General features: G+C 46.4%; 1 protein-coding gene across 7 annotated transcripts in view; it reads right to left on the reverse strand.

The window, feature by feature from the left end:
• LOC110528989 (collagen alpha-1(VII) chain) overlaps positions 1-12,843 on the reverse strand; it is a 123,247-nt gene that overhangs the window by 34,271 nt on the left and 76,133 nt on the right. For 6 of the 7 annotated variants that reach the window (XM_036983697.1, XM_036983698.1, XM_036983696.1 and 3 more), the window contains exons 57-82: positions 12,646-12,690; positions 12,519-12,554; positions 12,247-12,288; positions 10,126-10,206; positions 9,920-9,955; positions 9,788-9,823; positions 9,281-9,361; positions 9,138-9,173; positions 6,846-6,917; positions 6,698-6,742; positions 6,134-6,169; positions 5,638-5,673; positions 4,948-5,052; positions 4,775-4,840; positions 4,612-4,647; positions 4,453-4,488; positions 4,254-4,301; positions 3,956-3,991; positions 3,563-3,688; positions 3,039-3,248; positions 2,871-2,906; positions 2,743-2,787; positions 2,499-2,615; positions 2,326-2,397; positions 2,129-2,173; positions 1,326-1,361 (exon numbers count right to left, since the gene is read on the reverse strand). In XM_036983697.1, coding sequence (XP_036839592.1) covers positions 1,326-1,361; positions 2,129-2,173; positions 2,326-2,397; positions 2,499-2,615; positions 2,743-2,787; positions 2,871-2,906; positions 3,039-3,248; positions 3,563-3,688; positions 3,956-3,991; positions 4,254-4,301; positions 4,453-4,488; positions 4,612-4,647; positions 4,775-4,840; positions 4,948-5,052; positions 5,638-5,673; positions 6,134-6,169; positions 6,698-6,742; positions 6,846-6,917; positions 9,138-9,173; positions 9,281-9,361; positions 9,788-9,823; positions 9,920-9,955; positions 10,126-10,206; positions 12,247-12,288; positions 12,519-12,554; positions 12,646-12,690 — 1,596 coding nt within the window. Of the gene's footprint in view, positions 1-1,325; positions 1,362-1,693; positions 1,730-2,128; positions 2,174-2,325; positions 2,398-2,498; positions 2,616-2,742; positions 2,788-2,870; positions 2,907-3,038; positions 3,249-3,562; positions 3,689-3,955; positions 3,992-4,253; positions 4,302-4,452; positions 4,489-4,611; positions 4,648-4,774; positions 4,841-4,947; positions 5,053-5,637; positions 5,674-6,133; positions 6,170-6,697; positions 6,743-6,845; positions 6,918-9,137; positions 9,174-9,280; positions 9,362-9,787; positions 9,824-9,919; positions 9,956-10,125; positions 10,207-12,246; positions 12,289-12,518; positions 12,555-12,645; positions 12,691-12,843 lie in introns of all 7 variants that reach the window. The other variant, XM_036983695.1, reaches the window with a different exon arrangement.

Consider the following 12,843-nt stretch of genomic DNA (forward strand, 5'->3'; position numbering starts at 1 on the left):
ATCTATTAACTCGGAACTGGAATATCTGACTTTAGTGAGTTCACGACAACTGGGAACTCTGGAAAAAAACTAGCTCCGACTGGGAAAATACGTTTTGAACAGTCCAACTCGGAATTGTAAGTCGGGAACTCGGGCCTCTTTGTAGAGCTACGACCTGAAGATCATTGATGTCATCATGATATGACCTAGTTTTTTTTCCCCCAAGTTCCCAGTTCTCTTGAAAGCACCATAAATCCAGGGAATGCCAGACTTTGATGACAAAATTTGATCACGAAAGACCACCGCACCACCTTCCTGTTCAAGTGAGCACAGCACAACAACGTGAGTCCAAAAATGTATTGTATGCTACTGCATAAACGATGGAATATGCCAGAGAGATATGTATACCGTAGCTAAGAAAGTAATACTAAGTATATGTTGTGTCGTAAGCTGTTAGTAGCCCATGTGCTTCACCTGAATAATTTAGTCTATTTCCCCCTCTTAATTTTGCCTACTGTTCTGACTTGGTGGTGCACATGTAGCCTATAACCTGTTTTAGAGAAATGTAATCATTGAATATTGTAAGAGCTTTCATTGTCTGCCTATATGCCCCCTTTGTTTGTCCTACGGTTCTGACTTGGTGTACAGGGAGAACACTGTAAGAACAGACCATGTTCTGAATTCTGTCGCTGTACATTTCAAAAGTGCTGAACAAATAGTTATATTGACAACGTCCGCCCTAGCTCGCTCATTAATATCTTAATAAAAATTATGGATTGCTGCTTGTCGTCCCCTTATGCCATAGTTTGTACATCTCAATTGTCACCGTTATAGTGCAATTAATGTATTGTTTAGTGTTGTGTTGTGTCGTGGCTTTGCTGGTATGCATCCCCCAAGTGTTCATTTTTTGCCCCATCAAAGATGTACATGTTGAAATCGCCACTGTACATAAAACATTCCAGACATCTTGGGTATGACAGGGGTGCTCTGGGAACAAGTGGTCCAGATTAATATGTCACAAGTCTCCTATCAAGGCCCAACTCTAGTTTCAGTCCCCTGGGAGATGGGCCCTAAAACCAATGAATGAGAATTAAAGTGGAGAAATGAATGCAGATGATGGTGAGGTGGAGGACTGTGTGACCGTGTATGTATGTTGATGGTGATCTGTTGATACTAGCGTCCCTTGACATGATGTTGCAATGCCATTTCCCAGGGCTACCCCCCCCCCCCCTTCCAAACGCATCTGCTTCAGTGAGTTGTTCCTGTACACTTTCTTCCCGAAATATGTACCCCAGCCCCTCCTATGGGTCACAAGCATGCCAGCCAGCAGCACAGAAAAAACCTACCGGTCTGCCCAGCACTCCAGGGAACCCAGGCAGGCCCTAGAGTCAGAGAGGGAGGAGAGGAAGAAGGATGGGGAGAGGAAGAAGGGAAAGAGTAGGTAGTTTGAAGTGTTGAAAAGAGAGGGAGGTACAGAAAGGGAGTAACATAGATCAAAAGGAGACATTTTGAAAGGGGGAGGTAAAAAGAAAGAGGGAGGGGTAGTTAGAAGCCGAGCTGCAAAAGGTTACTGTCTAAAGGTTATATGTAGCCTCAGCCCAAAGAAAACAGATACAGTAGCTCCATCAGCTCCATCGGCAGCCTAGCGCTCACAGCCTTTCATATGCAGGACCAGCCCAAAAGGAGGATGCCTGGCTGGGTTATTGTTACTCACTGAGCGGCCTTGAGGACCAGCTGGCCCTTGTGGACCCTGCTCCGAAACATTGTGGGATGAAATAAGAAGTGTTATCTTCTCTCTCCCTCTCCACACCTTCAGTTCTCTTTCTCCTTCTACCCATCTTTCTCCTCTTCCTGCACATGTTATGACTACTAGGGCCCTGAGTTCTTCCAGACCAGGGACACTCTGGGCCCTAGTTAGTCATGGCTGATTACATATCATCATTGATTGTCATACTCACCTACTGTATGGTTGGACATTTTATGATCACTGTGTCTGAAACACAACATTATCGGCTTAACTACAGTACAACCAAGCTATTGAAGAACTAAAAACTGTGTTTTCTTTTGATGTCTGGGATCTGTCTCCTGGAAGCTGTCTCTTAAAAAACAGATGAGTCTACAGTATGCACCCCCCCCCCCTCTCTCTCACCGGCTTCCCATCCTGTCCCGGTTTTCCAGGTTCTCCTGCTGTCCCCTGAAATGACCAGAAAACAACCTGGTTACTACTAGCTAACACTACAACAATGTCTTGACAACCTCTGCAGAACCATAATCACACAATGAAGAGGGTAATACAACCTGGCATCAGGGAGTGCCAACACTTTGGTCAGGGCAGCACACACTCACCTGAAAGCCATTGCGTCCCTGCTCTCCAGATGGACCTCGGTCGCCTTTATCTCCACGGGGACCTGCAATACCCTGTTACACACACACAACCACAGACACAGCAGGTTAAACACAGCAACACTATAAAGCCTGCCTAATGAAGTACTGTAATATATTGGGTTAGGTGTTCTCACCCCGTCTCCTTTGGATCCCTGTGGTCCTAAAGCACCAGGCTCTCCTTTCGGTCCTGTGACCCCAGGGGGCCCCCTTGCTCCGGGGAGTCCAGCCTGACCCTCTTCTGCAGAAGCACCCTAAAACACACACACGTACACCCCTCACTAAACACACTCCAAACAGTAGCCTCTGGATAAACAATGATATGTCTACTGTAATGACGACTCATTAGAAATTAGTAGTGTGTTCAGGTCAGGGACATACCTTTGGTCCAGGTGGGCCCACTAATCCAGCTAGCCCATTTTTCCCCTGATGAGAACAGTCAAGCGCATGTCAACATCCATATATACAGTACATTGAATGATGATTATCGTGGTGACGAATATACTCACATCCTCTCCTTTGTCACCTTTCTCTCCTCTATCCCCCTGAATTCAAAGTGGAATCACATGAAACATCTCTCATTCACATGCTCTTCCTCTTCTTTTTTTATTTTCATATTCCTCCTCTCTTCTCCCTCTCCTTGAACCCCTCCTTCCTCCCTTCCTTCTCTTTCTCACCTTATCTCCAGGTCGTCCAGCCTCTCCCAGTTCTCCGGCTCTCCCTGGTACTCCAGGTATTCCAGGTTTTCCTGGCTCCCCAGCCTGTCCCGGGGGCCCCACTGGGCCCTTCTCTCCGATGGCCCTCCCTATGGGTCCTGTGGCCCCTACAGGCCCCTGTTCCCCCTGCTCTCCCTTCACACCTCTCTCCCCAGCCAGCCCGCGAGCACCCTGAGATGCAAACGAGTAAAGACATTAATTACACATACTCTCCTAGAAATGATAATTGTTTTCAAAATCTATGCAATCATACAGAGAATCAATTTTAGAGTAAACAGAGAGATATACATTACATCATGGGTCAAAGAAGCACACGAACAGAATGTCTGAGTTCACTCTACTACACCATTTGTGTGGAGGTCTTGATATAAGCTCTATTCAAATCAAATTTTATTTGTCACATACACATGGTTAGCAGATGTTAATGCGAGTGTAGCGAAATGCTTATTCAACACAACGGCCCCAAATTGCCCCCGCCCACTCACATCTATCCCTGCTGGTCCTCTCTGTCCGGCCTCTCCCTTGTCTCCTCTCTGGCCCTTCTCAGCTTGCTCCACCACAGGCTTGACCAGAACATTCCTCCTCTCCACAACCAACTTCAAGTCCTGCACCTACAGACAGGCAGTACAGGAACAGAGATGTCAAGGTTTTATTCAACAGGCATCAAACTGAAGAAAACGGATTGAAACAGAGGGGGCCTACCTGGACGTGTCCAATGAGAACTGATTGTTTTCATTTCCAGTTGTAACCATTTTTAAAACACTTTGCTACGGCTAATGAATACGACCCAGGCTTGGTCAAGATGAGGGGAACTCATCTACACAACACAGCTATGACTTAATGTCACAGCACATTACAAAGATTTAGTGTTCACTTACCTCAATCCCAAGGTTAGAGAGGGCCTTCTGCACATCCTGATAGGAGAGAATCACAAACAGCGTCAAGGAGGAGAGACTATAGCACACAGTCATACTTGTTGGGCTTATACCTATTACTGAACATGATTTGGCTAACACTTGTGTAACGGAAGCTAATCTGCATGCCAAAACAGCTGTAAATCGTAGCATCCTTAGCATAATGTAAAAGCTCCGGAACACACGTGGTGTGTCTGTGGCTCTTCTTGTACAGTATGTCAGTCAGACAGGCCTCTGGGTTGTGCAGGTCAGGTTGTCTTACCACTGCTGTTCCAGGCCTGCCCGGTTTCCCGTCCTCTCCAGGGTCACCCTGTCAATAACATCTCAGTATTATCGCCCACATCCTACCTAAACCTTTATCGAAGATTCACAAACCCATACACATAGATAATCAGAAAAGAGCATGTATGCTCATTAATATGCAATCATGTAATCATACACACGCACACACAAAAACTTACACTTTCACCTTTACCACCCACTGCTCCTTTCTCCCCCTGAAATACAAGAGTGAGAGGGTGAGTGTGAGGTCAGAGATCAGACTAAAGGACAGATGGATGGATGGATGGAGAGACCTGGACCATGTATATGAATAAAGATTTAGACGATGACAAACTTACTCTGGCTCCTACAGCCCCTGGGATTCCAGGCTCACCCTGAGAGACACAGATATATGGGAATCACTATCAGTGATTCAGAGTGCACGAGTAACATACTAGAGACAAGTACTGCTACACCAGGCTATGCTATGATGCACAGCTCATATTCAACATAGTAACTCACTGGGGTTCCTGTATGCCCCTGAGGGCCAGGAATAGATGGTGCTGGCGCTCCCTTCACATAGACCACCTGAGAGGGAGAAGAGAGGGGAGAGAGATTACTGTATAACCAGAGCACCATAGACAAGTGACACAAAGACATATTTGAAGAAGCAGAACCATATGGAAGTACTGTACCTGTCCTGGAGGTCCGATGGTGCCAGGAACCCCTGGGGGCCCAGATTGACCAGTTGGCCCTGTAGGCCCTGCAAGGCCCCGGTCTCCCTTCAACCCGTCACGGCCCTGGAACAAATGCACAAGCACACAAATGCATACACACACACTTCAGACCAGCACGGACATTACTCCATTCCTAAGGGGCCTGAACTAGAAAGGAGGAAATCAAAGCAGGTGAGCCATGTCCCCCTATCCACCTCATCATCTTCTCTGATTTTCTAGAGATTATTAATATCAATTTGCGCGTGAAACTACAGCCGTGGCAGTTTGTGCCCCTGTGGATCCCCTCTCAGAAGTGGCTGGTGCTCAAAGGCAGGGCTTGATCATCAGACAATGTTGCATTTAAAAGGCTGACGCTTAGAGTGCTACTGATTCCACCGAGAAGGCAGGTTGTGATGGTAATATCAATATCCGAGTAAAGTACGCTAAATAGACACAAACTCTGACTGGAATTGAAGACGAGAAAAAAATAGAAGAGGGATAATGAGAGACACTAAGGAGCCGAGGAGAGTAGGATTGATGAAGACGGAGGGAAATAAGGAGAGAGAGGAAGAGAGAGACAGCAGGGGAGGAATTAAGGACATTTTTCAGACAGAGAGAGCGAGAGAACAAGAGTGGAGAGATTAAGATACAAGGTAACAAGTTACTAACGTCTCTTCCAGCAGCCCCAGCCTCTCCTTTGTCACCCTGTAAGGTAGAGAAACATCATTAATATCACACTCACATTAACTACAACTATTAACTATTTATTTCACCTTTATTTAACCAGGTAGGCTAGTTGAGAACACCTTTATTTAACCAGGTAGGCTAGTTGAGAACACCTTTATTTAACCAGGTAAGCTAGTTGAGAACACCTTTATTTAACCAGGTAGGCTAGTTGAGAACACCTTTATTTAACCAGGTAGGCTAGTTGAGAACACCTTTATTTAACCAGGTAGGCTAGTTGAGAACACCTTTTTTAAACAGGTAGGCTAGTTGAGAACAAGTTCTCATTTGCAACTGCGACCTGGCCAAGATAAAGCATAGCAGTTTGACACATACAACAACACAGAGTTACACATCGAATAAACAAAACATACAGTCACTAATACTGTAGGGAATAAAAAGAGTTTACAGAATAGTCCTGAGTGCCGTGACCAACACTGACCTTCCTGCCATCTTCCCCCGGTTCGCCATCCTCGCCCTGCAAAACACAACACAATAACAAACTTACCATACTAACAACGCTGAAATGCGCATTTATCAAAGCTCAGCATGCTGTTGTATCAAGCAGAGCCTCTCAGTCAGATAGATAATGTATTGCCGGTGCTTTGTCTGGTCATCCCATTACCTCTTCGCTTAACACTAAAAAACAGACAGGCTACATCCCAAATGGCTCCCTATTCCCTACATAGTGCACTACTTTTGACCAGAGCCCTATGGGACACAATCATAATCATTATGCAGCACAGCCACTCAGGTGGAATAAAAGCCTCACATTCCCATCTGATCAGTGCACTTTCACCAGAGGATGTGATAAACATGTCTAATGGTAATTACACACAGATAGACAGAGACACATAGGACTCACTGGTGATAAAGCTCATAATGAATAGCACTGAATAGCATCCAATTCCGTTTGTAATCAAACAAACAGAGGTATGATTGCCTGTAGTGTGTGTGTGTAGTATAAAAATGCCCTGCTATGTTAGAGGTCTGACTGATCCCTTACCATTTTCCCAGCAGTCCCTGGTTTTCCATCTTCTCCTGCTTTGCCCTAAAACACACCAATTAGGGTGATGAGACGTGATTAGCTGTTTGTGTGTGTGTGTGTGTGTGTGTGTGCATGTGTGTGCGGTTGAGAGTGTTTGCAAACTCACAGGTGTGCCTGGATTTCCTGCAGGCCCAATAGGGCCTGGGAGGCCCTGTGCACCTCTCAGTCCTGGCAGCCCCTGGTGACAGACAGACAGACAGACAGAGTGGAGGGGTGAGGGCTGAAACCACACAGCATCCTCTAGTCTTCAAACGCACTAAGTGCACAGAGATAGATAGATATCAAATCTAAATCATAGAAAATCAAATGTTATTTGTCACATGCTAAGTAAACAACAGGTGTAGACTAACAGTGGAATGCTTACTTTCGGCCCTTCCCAACAATGCAGAGAGAAAGAAAATAAAATAAATAATAGAAAACACGTAATAATAAAAGTAATAATAGATACAGAATGAGTAACAATAACTTGGCTATATACAAGGGGTACCAGTACCAAGTCCATGTGCAGGGGTGAAGGTAATTGAGGCTCCAGTGATGTACTAGGCTGTCCACACTACTCTCTGTAGCACCTTGCGGTCGGATGCCAAGCAGTTGCCATACCAAACGGTGATGCAGCCAGTCAAGATGCTCTCAAGGGTGCAGCTGTAGAACTTTGAGGATCTGAGGGCCCATGCCAAATCTTTTCAGCCTCCTAAGGGGGAAAAGGCATTGTCGTGCCCTCTTCATGACTGTGTTGGTATGTTTGGACTATGATAGATCCTAAGTGATGTGGACACCGAGGAACATGAAGCTTTCGACCCGCTCCACTAAAGCATGTGAATGGGGGCATGTTTGACCCTCTTTTTCCTGTTGTCCACAATCAGCTCCTTTGTCTTGCTGACAGGTTGATGTCCTGGCACCACACTGTCAGGTCTCTGACCTCCTCCTTATAGGATGCCTCATCGTTGTCGGTGATCAGGCCACTGTTGTGTCGTCTGCAAACTTAATGATGGTGTTGGAGTCCTGTGAGGCCACGCAGTCGTGAGTGAACAGGGAGTACAGGAGGGGACTAAGCATGCACCTATGAGGGGCCCTGTGTCAGGGGTCAGCGTGGTGGATGTTGTTGCTTACCCTCACCACCTGGGGCGTCCAGTCAGGATGTCCAGGATCCAGTTGCAGAGGAAGGTGTTCAGTCCCAGGGTCCTTAGCATTATGATGAGCTTGGAGGGCACTATGGTGTTGAACGCTGAGCTGTAGTCAATGAACAGCATTCTCACGTAGGGGTTCCTTTTGTCCAAGTGGGAGATGGCAGTGTGGATAGTTATAGAGATTGTGTCATCTGTGGATCTGTTGGGGCTGTGGGTCCAGGGTGTCTGGGATGATGGTGCTGGTGTGAGGCAAGACAAGCATTTCAAAGCATGGCTACAGATGTGAGTGCTACAGGGCAATAGTCATTTAGACAGGTTACCTTGGCGTTCTTGGGCACAGGGACTATGTTGGTCTGCTTGAAACATGTAGGTATTACAGACTGGATCAGGGAGAGGTTGAAAATGCCAGTGAAGACACTGTCCAGCTGGTCAGTGCATGCTCTGAGTATGCATCCTGGTAATGAATCTGTCTGGCCCTGTGACCTGGTGAATGTTAACCTGTTTAAAGGTCTTACTCACATTGGCTACAGAAAGTGTGATCACGCAGTCGTCCGGAACAGCTGGTGCTCTCACGCATGGTTCAGTGTTGCCTTGTCCATGTTCAGTCAAGTTTGCGAGAAAAATAGGATACTACAGCTCTTCAGGTTTTGTTGATAGGATAGTCTCAAACCGAGCCCGTCCAGTTTGTTCTCCAGTGATTGTACATTCGCCAATAGAAGAGAGGGAGGGCAGAGGCAGGTTTATTTACTCGCAGCCGTAGTTTCATCAGGATGCCTGCACGTCGGCCTCTATATCGCCGTCTCTTTCTCTTCTGAGTGTCGGGGATTAGGGCCTGGCCCGGGGTGAGCAGTATGTCCTGTGTCGCCGACTCGTTGAAGTAGAAATCTTCATCCAAATCGAGGTTAGTGATCGCTGTTCTGATGTCCAGAAGCTATTTTCGGTCATAGGAAATGATGGCGGAAACATTATGTACAAAAAAAGTTAAGATCAGGGCAAAAATAGCAGAATTGGTCAGGAGCCCGTAAAACAGCCGCTATACATTCCAGCGCCATTCTCCAGACAGATAGAGAATCCTCCACTAGCCTGAAGTCCTTTCTCACTTCTTAATGGGTCCTCTCCAAGGATCAGATTCGGCAAATGGTAACATTCTCAACTTGCTCCACTCATTGACTTTAACAGACTAATGAAAGCGCCAGAGAAACACACAAACCATCAAGAGTGCAGCCCTCTGGGACTGGGGTTGTGCACCCCGAGGGATGAATGGTACTCACATCTCTTCCTGGATCCCCTAGTTTCCCTGCTTCTCCCTGTAACATCAAAGGGAAATTATTGAGAGACATCTAGACACAGTAATGCTTATGTAATGCTCAGAGAATTTTACAGCTGAAGTAATGACAGAGACAGAGGTACTGACCCTCAGGCCGGCCGGTCCTGGTGCACCTGGTTTGCCATCCAAACCGTTGCGTCCATCCAGTCCAGACGCACCTCTCTCACCCTACAGAGAGGAACACACATGATGTATACAGTATGATCAGAATAAGAGCAGCACTGGGTTTGTATTGGACCTGAATACTATTTACAAAGGATACTACTCTACTGTACTGTGTCAGACTTTCAGTGCTCCAGCATCATTAATCAGAGTTAGTTAATTGTTTGGAAATTCTGATGGTAAGGTATTCTTTAGGATGTACAGTATGTTGTGTCTTTCATTCAGTGCTTCTGTAGGCTGTGATGATGCTGTGAGCTGGCCCCACTGCGATTCATCCCACTGGGAATCTGCAGACTGGGAAACAGGATCCGGTGGAATGAAGGACAGTGTAACCTGCCAATCACCAGCCAGTTTTGAGTCCCATATCCTATCATGATGGGTCCAATTGAAAATCAGCCTGTGTGAGAAGTCACTGTAGTGTGTTGTTCAAACCTTCTCTCCTGGGCCTCCTCTCTCTCCTGTGTCACCCTGGAGAAATAGAAAGAAAGTGCAATGAGTGAAATAGAGGGAGAGAGAGAGGGAAAGAGTGATTAGACAGAAACAGGCAGACAGACTGTGACTTACTCTTGCCCCTGAAGGTCCACGTTGTCCCTCAAGACCCTACACACACAAACAACAGATAAGGTGAGACAGAGAGAAGACACAAGGTAAGAATTACACACACCACAGCACACAAACAGACAGACAGACAGACAGACATCACGGGTCAGTATACTAGCCAAGCTCAAGCTTCTCAACGATACTAGATTTGGAAGCATGGTCTTACTCACACGCAACCCAGTGGCCCCTGAGGGCCCTGTCTCGCCCTTCTGACCTTTGCCCCCGTGCTCTCCCGGATCGCCAGCATCCCCCTAGACACAGGAAGTGACGTCAGACACTGGGCGGTTAGGTGGACTGGGAGAGAGAGCTGTGCTGTATATACAGTGGGGCCAAAAAGTATTTAGTCAGCCACCAATTGTGCAAGTTCTCCCACGTAAAAAGATGAGAGAGGCCTGTAATTTTCATCATCACTTCAACTATGACAGACAAAACGAGAAAAAAAAAAATCCAGAAAATCACATTTTTAATGAATTTATTTGCAAATTATGGTGGAAATTATGGTGGAAGTCAATACTTTATGGTGGAAGTCAATACTTTATATACTCTTTGTTGGCAATGACAGAGGTCAAACGTTTTCTGTAAGTCTTCACAAGGTTTTCACACACTGGTAATTTGGCCATGCATATCTCCTCTAGAGCAGTGATGTTTTGGGGCTGTTGCTGGGCAACACGGACTTTCAACTCCAAAAATTCACTATGGGGTTGAGATCTGGAGACTGGCCAGGACCTTGAAATGCTTCTTACGAACCACTCCTTCGTTGCCCGGGCGGCTTTCATGCTACCCAGCCACGTGCCCTTGCTTTTTTTTTGTGAATTTTACCCCTTTTTCTCCCCAATTTCGTAGTATCCAATTGTTGTAGTAGCTACTATCTTGTCTCATCGCTACAACTCCCGTACGGGCTCGGGAGAGACGAAGGTTGAAAGTCATGCGTCCTCCGATACACAACCAACCAAGCCGCTGCTTCTTTAACACAGCGCACATCCAACCCGGAAGCCAGCCGCACCAATGCGCCGGAGGAAACACCGTGCACCTGGCCACCTTGGCTAGCGTACACTGCGCCCAGCCCGCCACAGGAGTCACTGGTGCGCGATGAGACAAGGACACCCCTACCGACCAAGCCCTCCCTAACCCGGGCGACGCTAGGCCAATTGTGCGTCGCCCCACGGACCTCCCGGTCGCGGCCGGTTACGACAGAGCCTGGGCGCGAACCCAGGACTCTGAAGGCACAGCTGGCGCTGCAGTACAGCGCCCTTAACCACTGCGCCACCCGGGAGGCCCTGATGGAAGGAGGTTTTCACTCAACATCTCATGATACATGGCCCAATTCATTCTTTCCTTTACACGGATCAGTCGTCTTGGTCCCTTTGCAGAGAAACAGCCCCAAAGCATGATGTTTCCACCCCCATGCTTCATAGTAGGTATGGTGTTCTTTGGATGCAACTCAGCATTCTTTGTCCTCCAAACACGACGAGTTGAGTTTTTACCAAAAAGTTATATTTTGGTTTCATTTGACCATATGACATTCTCCCAATCTCCTTCTGGATCATCCAAATGCTCTCTAGCAAACTTCAGACGGGCCTGGATATGTACTGGCTTAAGCAGGGGGACACGTCTGGCACTGCAGGATTTGAGTCCCTGGCGGCGTAGTGTGTTACTGATGGTAGGCTTTGTACTTTGGTCCCAGCTCTCTGCAGGTCATTCACTAGGTCCCCCCGTGTGGTTCTGGGATTTTTGCTCACCGTTCTTGTGATCATTTTGACACCATGGGGTGAGATCTTGCGCGGAGCCCCAGATTGAGGGAGATTATCAGTGATCCTGTATGTCTTCCATTTCCTAATAATTCCTCCCACAGTTGATTTCTTCAAACCAAGCTGCTTACCTATTGCAGATTCAGTCTTCCCAGCCTGGTGCAGGTCTACAATTTTGTTTCTGGTGTCCTTTGACAGCTCTTTGGTCTTGGCCATAGTGGAGTTTGGAGTGTGACTGTTTGAGGTTGTGGACAGGTATCTTTTATACTGATAACAAGTTCAAACAGGTGCCATTAATACAGGTAACAAGTGGAGGACAGAGGAGCCTCTTAAAGAAGAAGTTACAGGTCTGTGAGCCAAAAATCTTGCTTGTTTGTAGGTGACCAAATACTTATGTTCCACCATAATTTGCAAATAAATTCATTAAAAATCCTACAATGTGATTTTCTGGATTTCTTTTCTTCTCATTTGCACAATTGGTGGCTGACTAAATACTTTTTTGCCCCACTGTATACAAAAATGTGTTTTTACAGTGTTACATACCTTTTCTCCTCTTTCTCCTTTAAGCTTTTGCTCTATTTCGCGCTGTAGAAGTTAGAGATCGACAAACAGAGAGATAGAGCGGGTGTTAGATAACCAACTAGATACGGTATGTGGTTCCGATGGCTTATTCAGTTGGAGTTTGGTGCTCGTAACACCATTTGTTTGGTATGATTCCCACAAAGGCTATATGTGTTGACTGAGTGTCGCATTTAGCCTCTGATAAATTACCATATTATTATTTTAAAAAGAGTTAGAATCTTATCAGGACTCACCATGTTCCCTGGAGGTCCTGGGAGGCCTTGAGCTCCCTATTGTGTCAACAAACACGTGTTGTTAATCGGTGTAGATTGGAACTATTATGTCAGATGAGATAAGACAACAAACAGATTAACCTCTGACCTCAACTCCTTTCTCTCCTCTTGGTCCAATAGATCCTGGGCTGCCCTGTGGAAGACACACACCACACACACACACACAGGATCACACAAACACCAACTGACTCACTGCTACTGTATTACACACAGAAACCAGCACAAATACTGACACAGACAGTATCAGATCAATCTGGCAGAAGAGTGTCATGTGAATGACTGACAA

The sequence above is a fragment of the Oncorhynchus mykiss genome, chromosome 7 (assembly GCF_013265735.2).
Source record: "Oncorhynchus mykiss isolate Arlee chromosome 7, USDA_OmykA_1.1, whole genome shotgun sequence".
Taxonomy (NCBI): domain Eukaryota; kingdom Metazoa; phylum Chordata; class Actinopteri; order Salmoniformes; family Salmonidae; genus Oncorhynchus; species Oncorhynchus mykiss.